The sequence below is a fragment of the Hyaena hyaena genome, unplaced genomic scaffold, assembly GCF_003009895.1.
Source record: "Hyaena hyaena isolate Hyena2069 unplaced genomic scaffold, ASM300989v1 scaffold_8, whole genome shotgun sequence".
Classification (NCBI taxonomy): domain Eukaryota; kingdom Metazoa; phylum Chordata; class Mammalia; order Carnivora; family Hyaenidae; genus Hyaena; species Hyaena hyaena.
Window position 1 is genome coordinate 8296951 of NW_024080640.1, and position 18011 is coordinate 8314961.

Sequence of the window (18011 nt, forward strand, 5' to 3'; positions counted from 1 at the left end):
CCGTGGGAGCCAAAAACACTCAATGGGTGAAAAGTCTCTTTGTTAAAGGTTATGAGGAAAATTGGATACACTCACATGAAAAATAATGAAATTGGATCCTTTCGAACAAAAATCAACTCACAATGGACTAAAGACTTAAATGTAAATCCTGAAACAAAAAACTCTTGGAAGGAAGCAGGGCAAAGCTTCTGACATTGGAGCAGACAATTATTTCTTTTGATACCAAAAGCACAGGCAATATAAAGCAAAAATAAAATGGAATTACATCAAACTATAAGCCTCCGCACAGCAAAGGGAGTCATCAACAAAGCAAAAAGGCAACATATAGAGTCGGAGGAAATATCTGCAGACCATTTATCTGGTAAGGGGTTAATATCCAAAGTATATAACGAATTCCTATGTCTCAACAGCAATAAAACCAAGTAATTCAATTTAAAAACCAGACCTTTCCTGGCCAAAAGACATTTCTTGCTAAAGAAGACCTACAAATGGCCAACAGGTATGTCAAAATGTCCTTCATGTCACTAATCCTCAGGCAAATCAGAACCACAATAAGTTATTGTCTCTTTGGTTATTACATAAAAAAAAAATAGAAGGGACAAGTCTTGGCAAGGAAGTGGGGAAAGGGAGCTCTTGGTGGGAATGTAAATTAGTACAGCCAATATGGAAAACAATGTGGGGGTTGCTCAAAATATGAAAACTAGAATTCACATTTAATTCAGCTGTGGAGAGCAAGATGGAGTCACTCACGTCAAGCAGCAATTCATGTGTGACCTAAGCAGCCAAGGGCGTAGCAGCTAAGCCCAGTTATCACCCAAACCTGCACAGGCTGATGGCAGCCAGAACTGGTAACCATCAAAGCCAAGAGAGCCTGGAAGAATGAAGAGCTGGTAATCACGAGGACCAGAAGAAGTCTGCAAAGGCCCAAGGCTGATTAAGCCCCTTTAAGAAGGAATAGCTTTGGCAGCACGTATAACTTCCTGTCAGACTGTCAGGCTCTCGACCTGCCCTCTTCCAAGTCTGACTGCCCTAAAGAGGCAGCCGCTGCTTCAGGCTCTGCCTAGCTGGCCTGTGAACATAGTAAAGATTCTCCACTACTTGAACAGAAGAAGCAGTGAGTGCTGAGAGCTGACCCGGAACCAGAGTCCTTACTTCAAGGGACACTCACAGACTGACTCTGAATTCGCTTTGTTAACTTCTTACGCCTCACTGTTTCTTCTTGGTTGTGTGACTTTGTATTGTAGTCGGTGTGATGTATATGAAGCCAAGTTGTAGGTCATTGAGTTGAGAACCCTGAGCCAGCTTTACAATCATGTTAACCTTCATGACTGGATAAAGCTGCCCTTGTGGAAAGACACAATTTGTGTACATGCCTTCACAGTGTAGAGGGGACACTGGCAATCTTCTTTCTGGGTGTATACCTAAAGGAGTTGAAATCCAGATCTTAAAGAGATCTGATCTATATTCTCCTGTTCACTACAGTATTACCACAGTAGCCAAACTAGGCCGACATCTTAAATGTCAATTGGCAAATGGATAAGGAAAATATGGTATAGATGGACAACATCCCATTATTGAGCCTTGAAAAAGGATGTCCTAGGTAGACCTTGAAAGCATTCTAAGTGAACTAAGCCAGTTAAAGGACAAATACTGCATGGTCTAACTTCTAGGTAGAAACTAAAATAGACTCATAGGGGCCGCTTAGGTGACTCGGTTAAGAGTGTGATTCTTGACCTCGGCTCAGGTCATGATCTCATGGTTCTTGAGTTCGAGCCCTGTCACTGTGTTGACAGCATGCAGCCTACTTGGGATTCTCTCTCTCTCTGTCCCTCTCCAGCTCTCTCTCTCAAAATAAATAATCTTAAAAAAAAAAAAAAAAAAAAAAGGCTCCTAGAAGCAGAGAGCAGAATGGCAGTTGCCAGGGGGCTGAGGGAGGGGACAAGGGAGTGTTGGTCTCTTAGTCTCCCTCTTTACAATGATTATTGTGAATATTGAATAAGGTAATGGAGTAAAAAAAGTCTTTGGCATCCTGCCTAGCTCATAACTTGCATACAGTAGATGTTAATTTAGTTGTGAAATTGGCATAGATCTGAGTACTTTCAAGTCTATTTTTTAAATGTTTTATTTAAAAATGTTGAGGGGGGAAAGAAAATGAGCAGTGGAGGTACAAAGAGAGGGAGACACAGAATCCAAAGCAGGCTCCAGGCTTTGAGTTGTCAGCACAGAGCCTGATGCGGGGTTTGAACCCACAAACTGTGAGATCATGACCTGAGCCGAAGTCAGCAAGCCAGGCGCCCCCTTTCAAGCCTACTGAAAGGAGATCTGACGAGTAAATCCCAAGCAGTAGCCTGCTGCAGTGGACGTGTGTGAACGCTTAGAACAATGTTAGAGTTCAGGCAGGGACACAGATCCTAACACATTTTCCAATGTATTAGTAAAACCTTAGAAAAATAATGCATCTTAAAAAATGATTTTAGGGGTGACTGGCTCAGTTGGTTGAGCATCCGACTTTGACTCATGGTTGGTGGGTTTGAGTCCCACATCAGGCTCTGTGCTGACAGCTAGGAGCCTGGAGCCTGCTTTGGATTCTGTGTCTGCCCCTCCCCTGCTTGGGTGCACACATTCTCTCTGAAAGATAACTAAAATTTTTTTTTTAATGTTGATGTGGTAGTACCCTCAGAACCAGCACCCAGGGATCAGGAATTGTCTATGCATTATTTTCCTTTGTGTAATAAGATGCTGTGGCTGTGAATGTTGCCAGACATGTGACCCATCATTTTATCCAAACCGTGTAAATAAGACTATCTTCTGCTGCAGCTGCTGAAAGCACAGAAGTTGCTAGGGTGGCCAGACCATCCTTTGTTGCGCTACACTATTTATAGCTGTGCTTTAGTATAGGCCACAATGGCTTGGTGACCTGCATTTGACCCCGTGGTCAGCATTTCCTCAATGAATCATGGTCACTGTAATATTTGTCTTGACATCATTGATTTGGGTTTGAGGTACCAGGAATCCTTGGAAAGCTACTTGGCCAATATTCGGGTACAAGGACGCTTAGGTGTAGCCCCAGGGTCATGACAGCCATCCTTCAGTCAAGATTGACTGAAACAAAGCTTATTTCATGTTTGTTTAATGGCTTGGCATTAGTAGTTCAGAACAAATGCACTGACGATCTACCAGGTGGCAGGTGCTATCAAAGCTGCTAACTTTTATTCTCCATCGGTAATTGGTTCAAGGAAATAAGACCTTGAAGAAAAATGCCCTCTGGCTGATGTGTGATGATCTGGGAAACAGATGATGGTCAGGTGGGCTGTTCCGGCGCCTGTGAGCACCCACTGCCACGGAGGTCTATGCTCACAGTGCCGACGCCGGCGCAGGGCAGAAGGGTTGAGAAAGTGGGACTTGGTCTCCCGGTGTGGCTCTGCCCTGCTGCAGGGCTGATGGGCAGAAACCAGCAGGGACACCCCTAAGTGGAGCAGTCCCAGTGATTGGCAGTGTGGCGAGTGCGAGATTAGGATAGCCCAGACCCATGCTCCCAAAAAACCCCTGCCTGCCTCCTCCTCTGCCTGTGGGACTGAGGGAGGAAGCTCGGGCAGAGTTTAAGCAATTCAGCCCTGGGGACTCCACCACTAGGCTCCTGGGGAAATCCTCTCCACAGCAACGGACAGGGCATTGGGGGGTGGGGGGAATCCCCTAATAATGAAGGGTCATTCTGTGTCGTGTCCTTCGAGCAGTCCTCCTTACATCTTACCCTCACTACTTCTGCCCAGAGTGGAGCTTTGAGGCTCATCTTCCGAAATTCTTGGGTGGCCAGAGTTTTGCTGTCTCAGGTATTAAAGGTTTCCATTTGCTTCATCTCTAGGAAGCCACTCTCGATGACCTCCCGTTGACAGGCTTTTAGACTCTTTCTCTGTGATCTGTCATAGCGGCCCTCACACTCGAGTACATACCAGAAGCACCTGGAGGGTTTGTTACAACGTGGACGGACGTGGGCATCTCTATCACGTGGAGGTGATGGAGCTAGGCCAGGGACAGTTTGAGAACCACTGGTCTTGTAGAAGGAAAAAAAAATCTTGTAACCATCCGACCTACTGTGTTGTGCCGGAGTCCTGTGAGAGCTGATCTCTGATCACAAAAGGTTTTCATAGTAACTCTGTCTCCCATTGACTAAAAATCTATAGAACTAGACTGAAACACTTAGATGGGCCCCGATTCTTAAAATGGGAGTTTCATTGATTAAAAATATCTGTGAACACTCCCACCTACAGCCACCTGCTACCCCACACTTAAACCTCTGCAGCAACATAAAGCTGAACGATCACTTTTGCTTTATTTAGCATCTGCATGTAGTGTTACTCAGACCTTTTCAAGAGTACACCGTGGAGTAGTCTTCCGTTGTTGACAGGATTACAATGGAACCAAACTAGATAGAATCTTCAGTTTTTCGAGGTTCAAAGTGATTTAATGTTAAGTCAGAACACTGGCTCTGCAAAGTACTCTAAGGAAGTGCCCGTGGTTAAGGAAGTTTGACAGATGAGAAGCTCCGGAATGTGCAGCAAGTTAACGAGCCTGTGGAAGACTGGAGTGGTTTCCAGGCATAGCTTTTCCGATCCTGAAAAGCTGGCTGTACCTTGCTTTCAGAAAGCCCGGAGGATTACTGAGCATTTATAAGTGAAACAGTCTGAATCAGGAGACTGATGGAAAACCAAAACTTCCAGATGAGTAGTATACTTTATTTCCACTGAATCTTTCCGATGTCTTAGTTTCTTTCCACTTATTTTTTTCTAGAGGTGGGAGGCAGGGAGAAATTTAGATGAACCAAGAGTTAGTCAGTCAAAGGCCTGGTACAGTTGTGGAGGAGCCTGGGAAGGGAAGGGCCTTGTAACCGAGGGGGGGAAAAAGCTGCTGACACGTTCCTTGTAGCACAATTCAAGTTTATTCCATTTGTTCTTGCAACACAAAACTTAAACACAGTATTATTTAGCATTCGGATGTACATGAACTAGGATAATATGAGAAACCCAATTGTGTCAAAAGTATTACATTGTGGAAAAAATGAACTCAAATATATCAAAATGCACAAAGCACTAGTCTTCCTCCATTACTGCTTAGAAAGATATGATTGTTTCTCCATTTACAAAATAGAATCAGGACGATTTAAATTCTTAAAATTTTGCATGCAAAACACTGCAATTGCTTATGTAGGAGGGCACTCTCCCCAGCTTCTTCTATACACAATCGAGTACACAATATTGCATGAAGTAAAGAGCAGCTCAGTTGAAGTTTTAAGGGGGAAAAAAAAAGTCGGTACATACAGATTTCAGATCCATTATTGGGGGGAAAGAAATCAATGAAAGGGCCTTACTTGCCTGCAGCTCGCACACACTGCACCCACCTGCCTCTCCTTGGTGCCCCACTGGCTGGGGAAGGTGAGCTACGCACAGAAGAGCTACCTGGGGGTACATGGGTGCTGCACTCCAACCTGGGTGTACGGATACAGGTCTGAAGCCGCGAGGGGGACTGGTTAGTACACTACCGTGAACAGGCACAGTGCCTGTTGTTACTGGATATAGTGCATACAAAATGACTCCATACAAAACTACAGAACATGCAAGAGTTTCTCTGAGATGTTAAATATTCAGTGGAGAACAAAACTTAACCTTGTACTAATGCATGTAGTACCAAAAAGCAGACATGTTTTTAGCTTCCTTTACTCAAAAAATGAACATTAAAGTGTTGTGAATTTCTCTGCCAAGTGGTTCAGAAATACATTATAAATAAACTAGTTAAAAAAATGGTAAACCATCTTGGCCAGTCTATTCTATGTTGATGTTATTTGTCAAGCAACTGCTCCAGAACTACGGGGCTTCTGAATGGCTGAGAAAGAAGAGGGAAGGCGGAGTAGCCTCTACTGCACTACAGGGAACGTGGGATGAACTGCACAAAGAAGCACATGGTCTCTACACCAGTGACGGCAGAAAGCAGACCGGGTTTAGGAATGATAGGACAGTGCACTCTCTGCACCCGCCAACTACAACAGGTTTGAAAGGAAGGGTGAAAACTATAGAAGGTAAAATCCAAGCCTTTCAAAAGCAATCTGCCAGGAGGTGAAAACAAAGATCTCAAAACACCTTGTTGCTACCAACTGATTAAGTGCCCTCCATCTTCAATGAGGATCGCTCTGTTTCCGCTCAGTGATGTAAGAAAGCACTGTTGTTGACTGACTTCGAATCCAACATGAATAGGCTACATTACAACTGGAGAATTAGCCAAAGATATCAAAGTATTTCAGCCACCATTTTGTTTGTGATTGTTTTCTTGGATGCAGGAAAATTACAGTGTTAGGCTAGTTGTAAGCAAAAAAGCCACAGGATTTAAAAAAAAAAAAAAGTCCATGGAAAAAATACACACGCACACACACACACACGCACCCATAAATCCACACCCTAACAAACCGATCAGCAATCGATCAATAAGATTTATTAGCTGGCTATTCTTGATAGTTTAACCCTGCTTTAGAATGCTACATTGCCTTAAAAAAATCATCATTAATTCTTTGTGATCCATAATCTGAGTGTAAGTCCCTAACCCAACCCCCCTTTAAAAATTTGAAGTACATTCAATTATTGCATGATTTGGCTGAGGAAAAAACCCTACAATTTTTAGCAAGCTTTTATGGATGGCAAGCAAAGGAATCAGTATTTTAAATGCAAGATAGCAAATTTAAGGGTATATGGTTTAATTACTTGGACTGCTCATGGAATAAACATTTGAACATGTGTCTAAATGTTTCCTGCAGGTCTTCACACCCGTTTTAGGGCGCTGTATGTTAAGAACATGGGACACATTCTGGAGATGTCACACTTACTGTGATGAATGGGTTAGAGACAAAAATCTATCACGTAGGTGGGCTGGCATATGTTCAGCAAAAGCCTATCGACAACTCAGGGAAACCTGGTAACAAGCGTATTTTTGAAGGGACGGGGCTCAACTTGTCCAGATTGTAAATCTCACCCCAGTGACAGCTTTGGTGCAGTAAGTAATCAGCATCCAAGGTGGGTCTGAGAGAGGATTTCCAAAGAATGTTCCTTGATTCGCCAAACATAACCGAGGCCAATCCATTCAAAGAGCAAATGAAGAAAATCCGTAGGTACTAAGACCACTGTTCTCTGTACGACACTCACAGGCTATGGCTATGATTCTATGTTTAAATCCCCTTTTACTACCAGCAGGAGTCTGAAAGTGTTTGAATGTTATATAAACGTCTGAATCTAGAGGAGAAAAAAAAATATGCACACTGGAATGATTTCTCCTTTAGGCTTCCAAAATTTAAGAGTTTATAAATAAAACTAGTCAGTTTTATCTAAAGACACATGAAACCCATGTGAAAGGGGAGAGGAAATCCAAAGTTGAGTCATCCAGCAATTTAGGAGTGTGCCCCCTCACCTTAACTGAGCTCCCACGTGAAGCTGAAAGTCGCCGAGGGCAGATTTGGTCGCCGACCGCGGGCAGCGCTCTGAACTCCGCCAGGAGGCCCCCAGGAGAGCGCGTCTTAAGGCAGAAGGCTAGAGCCGATCGCTGATCTCAGCACCCAGAGTTACGTTCACAGCAGCCGCCGCCGCTGCTCGCATTTAGGGCTACCACACCCGGAGAGCTGGCCTGGCACAATCAGACCCTCGACACGACCTAAGGAATACACTAGCTAGGGAGCTGGAAAGGTCAAATCTTACTGGCATGTTTTGTCTCTGCTCTCCCTTGGGTACGGGCGGTATATTTTGTTGGAAATGGAAAAGAGGCGGACTTGATCAGGAATCCGAGCAAGAGCCTGATCACGGTTTTTTCCCCCTCTCTTCCAAAACATTGTTTTGTTTTGTTTTTCTGGTAGTCTGATTTGTTATGAATTTCTCTCTCCCCTCACCCCTCATAAAGTGTAGCTGAAGAAGCTGGCAGATAGAGAGTGACAGACAGACAGGCAGCAGTGTGAGGCCACAGGAGAGCCCTTCCTCCAGAGCTGTCAGCCGGTCCGTCCATCACTGAAGCAGAGCTTTGATTGCCTGGTTGTCAGTGGCTTCAAAGGCAGTTAATCCATCTGGACCTTTCACAGTCTTATCAGCACCCTGAAAAGAGAGGGAAGAGCCATTAATGCTAAATGAGCCCATGGGGAAAGAAGAGAACTCTCTTACCTGCAAAGGCTACTATTCATGTTGAGTTAATTCCCATCCTAACAGAGTGACTTCTATTGAATGAAAAACCCCCAAATGTTTGGCAAGGTTGTAAGATTAAGTTGTAAAATTACCAGATGATTTTTTCGGCGCCACAAACTCAACTTGCCAGTAACAGGCAATGACTGCCTTTCATTTACACGATCGTGCATTCACTAAGCTTTAAAAGATGATCTCTATGTGTAATATAAAACAGTGGGGAGGGGGGCTGGGTGGCCCTGTCGGTTAAGCATCTGACTTCAACTCAAGTCACAGTCTCATGGTTTGTGAGTTCGAGCCCCAAGGTGGGCTCTCTGCTGTTAGTGCGGAGTCGGCTTTGGATCATCTGTCCTCCTCTCTCTCTGCCCCTCCCTTGCTAGTGCACTCTCTTTCAAAAAAAAAAAAAAAAACCTCCGGGGATATCACTTTTGCTAAAGAAGAAATTACTAAATTATTTTTCTTTGTAACCTCTTGTGGAGGGTGCATAAATATTGCACGTCTAAAATTCAGAGCTTGCAAACCATTTTATTTTTTTTTTATTTTTTATTTTTTTAAAATGTTTTATTTATTTCTAGGAGAGAGAGAGAGAGAGAGAGAGACAGCGTGAGCAGGGGAAGGTCAGAAAGAGAGGGAGTCACAGACTGAAACAGGCTCCAGGCTCTGAGTTGGCAGTCAGCACAGAACCCGACGTGGGGCCCGAACCCACGAACCGTGAGATCATGACCTAAGCGAAAGTCGGACGCTTAACTGACTAGGCCACCCAGGCACCCCCAAACCATTTATTTTAGACACTTTCCTAAAGAGCACTATGTAATACTGCTCATCAGGTTTACCAAAGCTGAGCAGTTGAGCAGTAAAGGATTGCTCTGCGGGCTATGGAGGATGTCCCTTCTGTGCTCTGGGGAAGTCCTCCCCAGCCTGCTCCAATGCTTTATCTGGAGAGTGTGGCTCTGGAATTTTTCACTCGCGACACGGCATTTCCGTTCTCTGAGACCGTGTACACACGTACACCTCTGTGTCTGTTTTAGCTGCTTTACTGAAACGAAGCTCCACGGGAGGGGGGGGTCTTGTCTGTATTAATTACCGCTGTGTTCCTAATACCTAGAATAGTGCCTATCACCTGGGAAGTGAACTTGCTCCCACACGAGGTCGGAACTTTTTAAACTCTCAGAGACCCCAATATTCCACCACCCAGAGCTTCTCCTTCCTGGTTCCAGCCCTCACCAGTGTTGATGACTAATCAACCAGCCTCTAGCGTCTCCCCTTTCTCCTCTTACCAAATCTCCATTGTTCCTCTGAAGGACTTACAGAATTGTCTACACTTGGTATAAATGGTCACTTAGAGACCAACTGGAGTCCAAACCACGAATCTCCTCTCCCATTAATCTCTCACTGCTCTAGTCCCAGGGGGCCCCTCACCACGCCATTACACGTATGGGTTCCACACAGAACACCTTCCCCCCTTGCTCTGACATTCACTCATTCAATGGGATAAGATAGGAGTATGTAAGGGAAAAAGGCTTCCTGGAGGAGGTACTGCTTCAGCTGAGTCTTGATGGATAAATACAACTTGATTAGGTAAAGCAAGAAGGAATAGATGGCATTCTACAAGTGTTAGTTAAACTGTTGCAAAGTCCTCCTCAGTATGATTGTAACAATTTCTATTTCCTCATTTTGTAATTGAACTTAACCACTTCATGGAACACAACACAACTCCTGGTCAAATGGGAGAGACATGTGTGAACTTCAGTGGGTAAGTCCTCTACAGGTTGTGTGGCAATAACTAGGATCGCTGTGTTTAAAGCCAATTCTTATTGGATAGCTACTTTCATGATCAGCATTATAAACTATAATTCTGCAGTAACAAGTTAAATATTACAGTGAACACCAGTTGCTTTTTTAGCTGCCAGAGTTCATTTCCCTTCTTCTGAAAACAGCATCCGAATTTCAAACTGGGGAATCCTTTGTCCCCACTGTATGGAGTCCTGGGACTATGTAACTGAAGGTGCCGTGTATCTTCCTCACCAAATGTCAGAGCTTTACTTGACACACAGGACTCTTACTTCTGATTTTGAATCTTGACTGGAGAGCAAGAGAGAGAATAAAAAGTAAGCGTTCGCTTCTCGCGGTGGCATAACCCAGAGGAGACCATGGAGGAGTTCCTGCCCCCCGAGTCCCGCAGCTGCCACCTTCCTGCCGGAGCCTGGTCCTCCAGCCTTCCTGCTGCTCCTGGAATAGGCCAGGTCTTCAAAAAACGCCTGTTTTCTCTCTGGTAATTTCTGCCATTTGCAACAACAACAAAAATCTAGCTGATTTACATAAGTCACTTTTCCCCTAATTTTAATGGACTCATCACAGCACTCAGAATACACAAAAACCCATATGACTCCTAATTCTGTAAGACACATTTGTTAACATTTTAGTGTTTGTCTACACTTTTGTCCTAAAAATAAGCATATGCTGTAAACGTATTTCTTTTAAACCAAAATGAGTAACCCTAGAAGAACTACAGTGACTATGTATAGACAACAGAAACTTTAAAACTAACCAGCCTTATTACAAAGATGGGCATTTCATAGATAAAAGGTTGAATATTCAAATTATAAAAATGAAATTGAGAAAACCGTTCCATTTATAACAGCATCAAAAAGAAAAAAATACTTAGGAATAAATTTAACAAAGTCAAACCAGTTCTGCAACAGATGAACCAGTTTTGTCAATGTGGATAAGAAAATTAAAATGATTTTTTTAGTGCCTGATGCAGTTGCTAGAAAACATTTAAAAATTAGTATATTTGACTTGAAACCATTTTTAATAATTTTTTAATTCTAGTGATTTTCATAGCTCTCAGTAATACACTCAGGTCACTATTTGCATTATTAACTTTAGATGCTACCTTCTTATTTCCTGATACATGGGTGAGGCTTCAGCTCACCACCATCTTCTTTCCCAGACCCTTCCAATTTCCTATATTTAGAATATCAGGTTCTCTTTAATTATAAATTAAAAGGACATTCACTTTTCAACTTTTTAAAATTTACTTTTATTTTTTGAGAGTGTGCATGTGTGTGCATGGAGGGGTTGAGGCAGGGGCAGAGGGAGAGGTTTCAAGCAGGCTCCATGCTGATTGAACATGGGGTTCGATCTCAAAAGTGTAAGATCATGACCTGAGCCAAAGTCAAGAGTCTGACGTCTACCTAGTTGAGCCAACCAGGTGCCACTAAATGATAGCTTTTTAAGCCTTTGTTTCTCATTCCATTGGTTTGGACAGTATCTCATCCCTCTGTAAGATTCATTCTCTGCCTTCCCATCAATCCTTCCACCTGTTAACTTGCCAGCTTTTTTATTCTGTCAAGACGAACTTTCATATTCTGTTCTGAAAAAAGTTTTTTTTTTTTTTATCCTTTAAAGTCACCATGGTGTATATTACATCCCCAGGACTTCTTTATCTTTTAACTGTTACATCTGAATCTTATGACCACCTTCACCCATTTTGCCCACTGCCTAAACCTCCCACTTCTGACAACTACCAATCTGTTCAATGTATCTACGAGCGCAGTATTGTTTGCTTCAAGATACCATATATACGTGACGTTATATAGTACTGGTTCTCTCTATAGTACTGTCTGATTTATTCCACTTAGCATAATGCCCTGAAGGTCCGTTATGTTGCTGCAAATGACAGAATTTCCTTTACTGGCTAAATAATATTCCTATGTGTGTGCACACAAGTGTGTGTAGTATATATCACATTTTCTTTATCCATTTATTTGTCGATGGACACTCGGGTGTTTCCATGTCTTGACTACTGTCAACAATGCTGCAATAACATGGGAGTTGCAGGTATCTTTTCAAGATGGTGATCTCACTGCCTTCAGAAAAGTGCCCAGCAGCAGAACTGCTGGATCATATGGTAGTTCTATTTTAAATGTTTTTGAGGAACTTCCATACTGTTTTCCATAGTGGTTACACCAATTTACATTCTTAGAAACAGTATGCAAGGGTTCCCCTTTCTTCATATCCTTGCTAACATTTGTTGTCTTATCTTTTTGCTGACAGCCATTCTAACAGGTGGGAGGTGGTATCCATTGTGGTTTTGGTTTATATTTCCCTGATGATTAGTGAAGCACCTTTACATGCACCTGTTGGCCATCTCTAGGTCATCTTTGGAAAAATGTTCAGGTCCTCTATCTGTATTCTACTCAGATTTTTTTCTTCTGTTGGATTGTAGGAATTCTGTATATGTCTTGGATATTAACCCCTTATATATGATTAGCAAATATTTTTTCTCACACCATAGGTTGCCTTTTCATTTTCTGAATTTCCTTTGCTGTAGAGATGCCTTTTTGTTTGCTGCAGTCCCATGTATTTATTTTTGCTTTTCTGTCTTTTGGTGTCAAATACAAAAAATCATTGCCAACACAAATGTCAAGGAGCTTATTAACCTCTATGTTTTCTTCTAGGGGTTTTGTGATTTCAGGTCTTATGTTCAAGTCTTCAACCCATTTTTAGTTGATTTTTGTGTAAGGTGTTAAGACAGCTGTTCAGTTTCATTCTTCTACATATGGCTGTCCAGTTTTCCCAACACCATTTATTGAAGAGACTGTCATTTCCCAATGTATATTCTTGGCTCCTGTGTTGTAAATTAGTTGACTGTATTATGCGTAGGTTTATTTCTGGGTGTTCTGTTCTGTTCCATCGACCCATGAGTCTATTTTATGCTAACACATTACTGTTTTAATTTCCGTAAGTCTTATAATCTGTTTTGAAATCATGAAGTGTGAGGCCTCTGGATTTATTCTTTTTTCTCAAGAGTGCTCTGGCTATTGGGAGTCTTTTGTGGCTCCACATATAAACTCTGGGATTGTTTCTTCTGTACCTGTGAAAGGACCACTGAATTTTGATTGGGATTGCGTGGAGTAGGTCACTTTGGGTACTATGTAAGTTTTAACAATGTCAGTTAACTATTCTCTCACACAGTCTGGTGCTAAAAGTATCAAAGCTGGCCGGATCACTCGATCCTATAAGATCATTTAAGGATGTAGGTCCTTGTCCCATGTTATTGTCCTCATCACCTGGTGGAAACTGGCTCACCCCTACATGTGTATCCACCATCATCTGTTCCTACAGACTTGCTCTTTTTTCACTATTTTCTATCATGATAAAGACCACCATCATCTTTTGGGAAATGTTACTTCCCACATAACTGGTCACCAAGTCCTTAGATGAGACTATTGTTACCATTTCTCATCTGTCCTTGCTACCACTGCATTCACTAATGTCCTACCTTTTTTTCACTTCTTACACCATTTTGATGCAGACTCCATGCATGTGTTTGGGTGATGTTTGTTAATATCCAAGTCCGACCATATGACTACGCACCTACCAAAAAAGCCTTCATGGCATCCTCACAGAAGACAATGAAAATAAATAATATGGCACAAGGCATAATCTGCTCACCACTTACCTCTCTAGTCCTATTTCTTGCAAAATCCTTTATAGTGAATGCCTGCAGCTGTAACAAAAAAAATGTTTTTACCTTACCCTAATGTCTCAGGGTCTCTCTGTCCCTGTGACTGTTCTCACACTGTTGCTTCTCTTTAGAATGGTACCTCAATCCTCTATTAGATTCCTGGACAAAAGGGTCTAACATTCAGCTCAAGCGTCAATGCTTTCTAGATGACAATTGCTTTGTGAGTCGTGGTGCTGCAGCTGTTAATGGCATTCTTCCTTAAAACACGCTATCCCCTTGACCACTAGGACCACACTTGACCTCTTCTTCCTTCAAACCCCTACTATGTCACATATAAATTCCTGCCACAGCAATCACATTTTAATGCACTTGTTTTATGTCTTTGTCTCTCCCTACTAGACCAAATATGTTGAAGCAGGAACCAAACTTCTAAGTCTTCGAATTCCCAAGGCCTTACATAGGATCAGTAATAGGCAATCAATCAATGTTTGTTAAATTAATCGATACAGATAGGAAATATACATACATATTAAGGGACTGGAAGAAACAAAATTGTTTATTACAAATTACTATAAGCAGATCAACAAAACATCGCCACAGTGAACATGTTGCTCATTAGGCACAATATATAAAATGTTTATCTTCAGGTAATTTCAACACTGAAGACCCTTTAGTTCTGACACCTGATTAGAATCAGGACTAGGCTCATCTGCCTATATTTAGAGTGTGATTCAGGTGATGAATGTTTCCTGAAGAAGGAAATGGTTGCTGTGGCCAAGTTAAGTGGCCCATGTACACAGGCAGGCTGTTTATCATTCTAGGGAGTAAAAGCTTTAAAGCATTACAAGTAATTTCTTGATCTTGAAAAGTCACAGGTTTAGATAATCAAGTATTACTTGATAGTAAGTTGTAGAATACAGGGAATGTTAGAAAAACAAAAGTTAAGTCCTGCTATCTCTGCCCTTGAATAGAATAGTTTATTTACAATGTAGCTAAAACGATAAAGAAAAATTTAGCAACCATGGTTTGGATAGTCAACTCACTTCTGGAGATAAAGTTCCTTAGAATCAAACACAAAGTGAATGCCTGAATAAATATAGTAAAGTTCCTTTTATCTGATATTACGTGTCTCCTAAGGACTCTCAAAATCTAAAGGAACAAAAAAATTCTTTGTCCTCCTGCTTTCACCACCTGAGTTAACTTCTTTCTCTGTGAAGACCCGGAATGTCCCAGGCAGCTGGCTCTCCCTCCCCCTGTATATCTCTGGCACTTGCTGTAGAGACTGGACCCAGTGTCCATTGCAAACCCGCTCCCCCCCTCCCCCCACTTCTTCTTTGCTTTCCTAGGCTACTGAGGTGGAAAAGCAACCGAAACCCCAGACTCCCTCAGAGCTACAGAGGGCCATCCAGCCATCCGACACACATTCGACCTTGTCCATGGAGGGCTTTCCTTTTTCAGTAGAGCCCCAGGAGGAACGAGTCCTTAGCTCTTTCCTCTTGCTGCCACCCAAAACGCAGACACAATGCCTAGAGGTTCAGCAGCCATCTTTGTGACCATAAGATGGGGAAGATGGCAGAGAAGGGAGAGTGGGAAGTTGATGACACAGCATATCCAGCTGCCCAGCCCTGGACTGCAACCCTTCAGACATCTTGTTGTACGTTACTCTATTAAGTCACGGTAGTAGTTTTTGTTACAGCTGAACTCCAGTTCTCTTAAGGCTCTTACCATAGGTCTGTTAATTCTGTTAACGGACTTGTCTCCCCCCAGTTAGGCTGGGCTCCATGAGGGCAGGGCTCTTGTTATATTCATCTCTGTACCTTTCCCACCTAGGATGATGCCTGGGATATAGCAGATGCTCAACAAAAATTTACACATGGGTCACAGTGCAAATGAACATTAGTAACATCAACCACCCTCGGTGATCACATATATTCACCACATTAAAAGGAAAAACTACCTTTTCTACCATCTTGTGCATATATGCACCAAAGTTTATCACTCTGTTAGAAAGAGGACTGTAAAATACTGCCTTTTAGAACTGTCTTGAGATATTGCTTCTCAGGAATTATCTCATGATTTGAGGCATCTGTTCATAGTTTCATGGTAGTAAGATAAAATGCTCAGAACCTGGGAACTTTTAACTGCTTGAATACACACTTAAATATTACCATTACTATAAACTCAATTTTGGAGGCTACTAAAAATAGTAACATTAAAAAAATTATTCAAATACCCACATTTACACATGTTGTACAATGTTATTTACTGGTACAGGATTTAACAGAGCATTTCATTTACATACTGATACGAGTATCACAGTAAAGAATATTTGTGGGCACCCCAAAAATCTGGATACAATACGCAACACAGTGAATGTGAGGTTTCTTATATTTTGTAGCAGTTTTGAGTTTTTAACCTAATACTACAAATATATCATCTCATTTTATCCTCACAGCAGCCTTGTAAAGTAGGCACTGTTATCTTTTTAATAGAGATTTAATTTAAGCTCAGAGTGGTTAAGAAACTTGTCCAAAGTCAGTCAGCAAGTTATGGAAACTAGAGCCTTCTTCTGTTCCATGCTATCTTTAGTTAAAAATGACCTAGGGCTGGGGTGCCTGCGTGGCTCAGTTGGTTGAGTGTTTGGCTTTTGATTTCAGCTCGGATCATGATCTCATGGTTCGACACAGTGTGGAGCCTGCTTAGTTATTCTCTCTCTCTCTCTCTCTCTCTCTCCCCCATTCCCTCATTCTCTCTCTCAAAATAAACCTAAAAAAAAAAAAAAAAAAGACCTACGGCTTTTCCCCTAAAAACATTAGGATAAGACCCAGATTCTACAATTTATTAACTTTAGGTATTCTCAACATTTCTGTCTCCTGCTACAGGAAAATGAAGAATGCTGTGCAACTGTATATACTATGTGTCATCTGTTGAACACTTTCACAGATAACCAATTCCTAAGTCTATTCAACAAACATTTATAAAGTTTCTATTAAGTGCCAGACATCGTTTTGATAAGTAAGTTTTACTAGAACACAGTCATGCTCATTTTTGTTTTGTTTTTTTACATGTTGCTTACAGCTGCTTCTGTGCTACTTTTGTGCAGAGCTGGTGAGCTGTAATGGAGACCGTGTGGTCTGCAAAGCCTAAAGTATTTGTTATTGGCCCTTTGTAGAAACTGTTGGTCAATTCCTATCCTGGGGCATTAAAGAGAACAAGAGGCTGGTTTTCTGGATATTTTCATAATCTAGAGAGGACAAAGGAAAGGATCACGTATACAAATATAACTCAGCGTGGTAAGTACAGGCACACCTCAACTGAATGTGTTTTGTTTTACTGTGCTTTGCAGATAGTGTTTTTGTTTTTGTTTTTTAACAAAGTAAAGGTTTGCGGGAACCCTGGCTGAAGCAGGTCTATTAGTGCCATTTTTCTAACAGCACTTGCTCATTTCTTGTCTCTATATCACATTTTGGTAATTCTTAGAATATTTCAAACGTTTTCATTCCTTGTATTTTGGTGATCCGGCATCAGTGACCTCTGTTCCCATTGTAACCGTTCTGGTACACCATGAACTGTGCCCAGATAAGATGGCGAACTTCATCGACAGATGATGTTGCGTGTATTCTGACTGTTCACTGACAGGCTGTTACCCTCTCTCCCCTCCTCCATCCTCCAGCCCCCTGAAACATAACAGTATTAAAGTAGGCCAATTAATCACCCTACACTGGCCTCAAAGTGCTCAAGTGAAAGGAAGAATTGCATGTCTTCACTTTAAATGAGGTGACGGGAGATGCTAAGATACCTACGTGAGGAGATGCAATGGGGTGGATGATGGAGGCGCTGTCACACAGCGTTAGGCTACTAATGACCTTTTGAGGACAGTCAGAGGAGGATCATCCGAATCTGGACTGTGGTTGACTGAGGGTAAGGCGTTGCAGAGTTCAGTGAGGGTCACTGGTCCTGAAATGTTTTTAAAAACAAACCTGCCTATATGAGATGGAACAGAACTCTGGGGTTCCAAGCAATCATAGAGTCTGCGCCTGAGCTTATGCAGAGCTGTCTAAGTTTTTCTGGGGATATGGCAGTGAGTGAAAAATGGCTCTACCTGCAAGCACGTATTTGTTTATGCCTACAAGGGTGACTTCCTAATCTTTGTATATTAACATTTGATTTTCGGTTCAAGCAACAAATCTATACCGCAGATTCTTGGAGGATTTGACAATGCTGGTATGTGAGGGGGTAATTCCGTTTTTATCATTAACTGGCTGCTTCGTATTTAAATGTCTTAAATCTAAGACAACTTAGAGTTGTCTTAAACAGCTGTGAGTCACTAAAATTAG

At 42.0% G+C, this 18011-nt stretch overlaps 1 protein-coding gene across 1 annotated transcript in view; it reads right to left on the reverse strand.

Annotated features, from left to right (window-relative positions):
- Positions 1 to 4917: 4917 nt before the first annotated feature.
- MTPN (myotrophin) overlaps positions 4918 to 18011 on the reverse strand; it is a 61232-nt gene continuing 48138 nt past the window's right edge. The window contains exon 4 of the mRNA XM_039243631.1: positions 4918 to 8117. Within this exon, the coding sequence (XP_039099562.1) occupies positions 8031 to 8117 (87 nt within the window). The 3' untranslated portion in view covers positions 4918 to 8030. The remainder of the gene's footprint in view (positions 8118 to 18011) is intronic.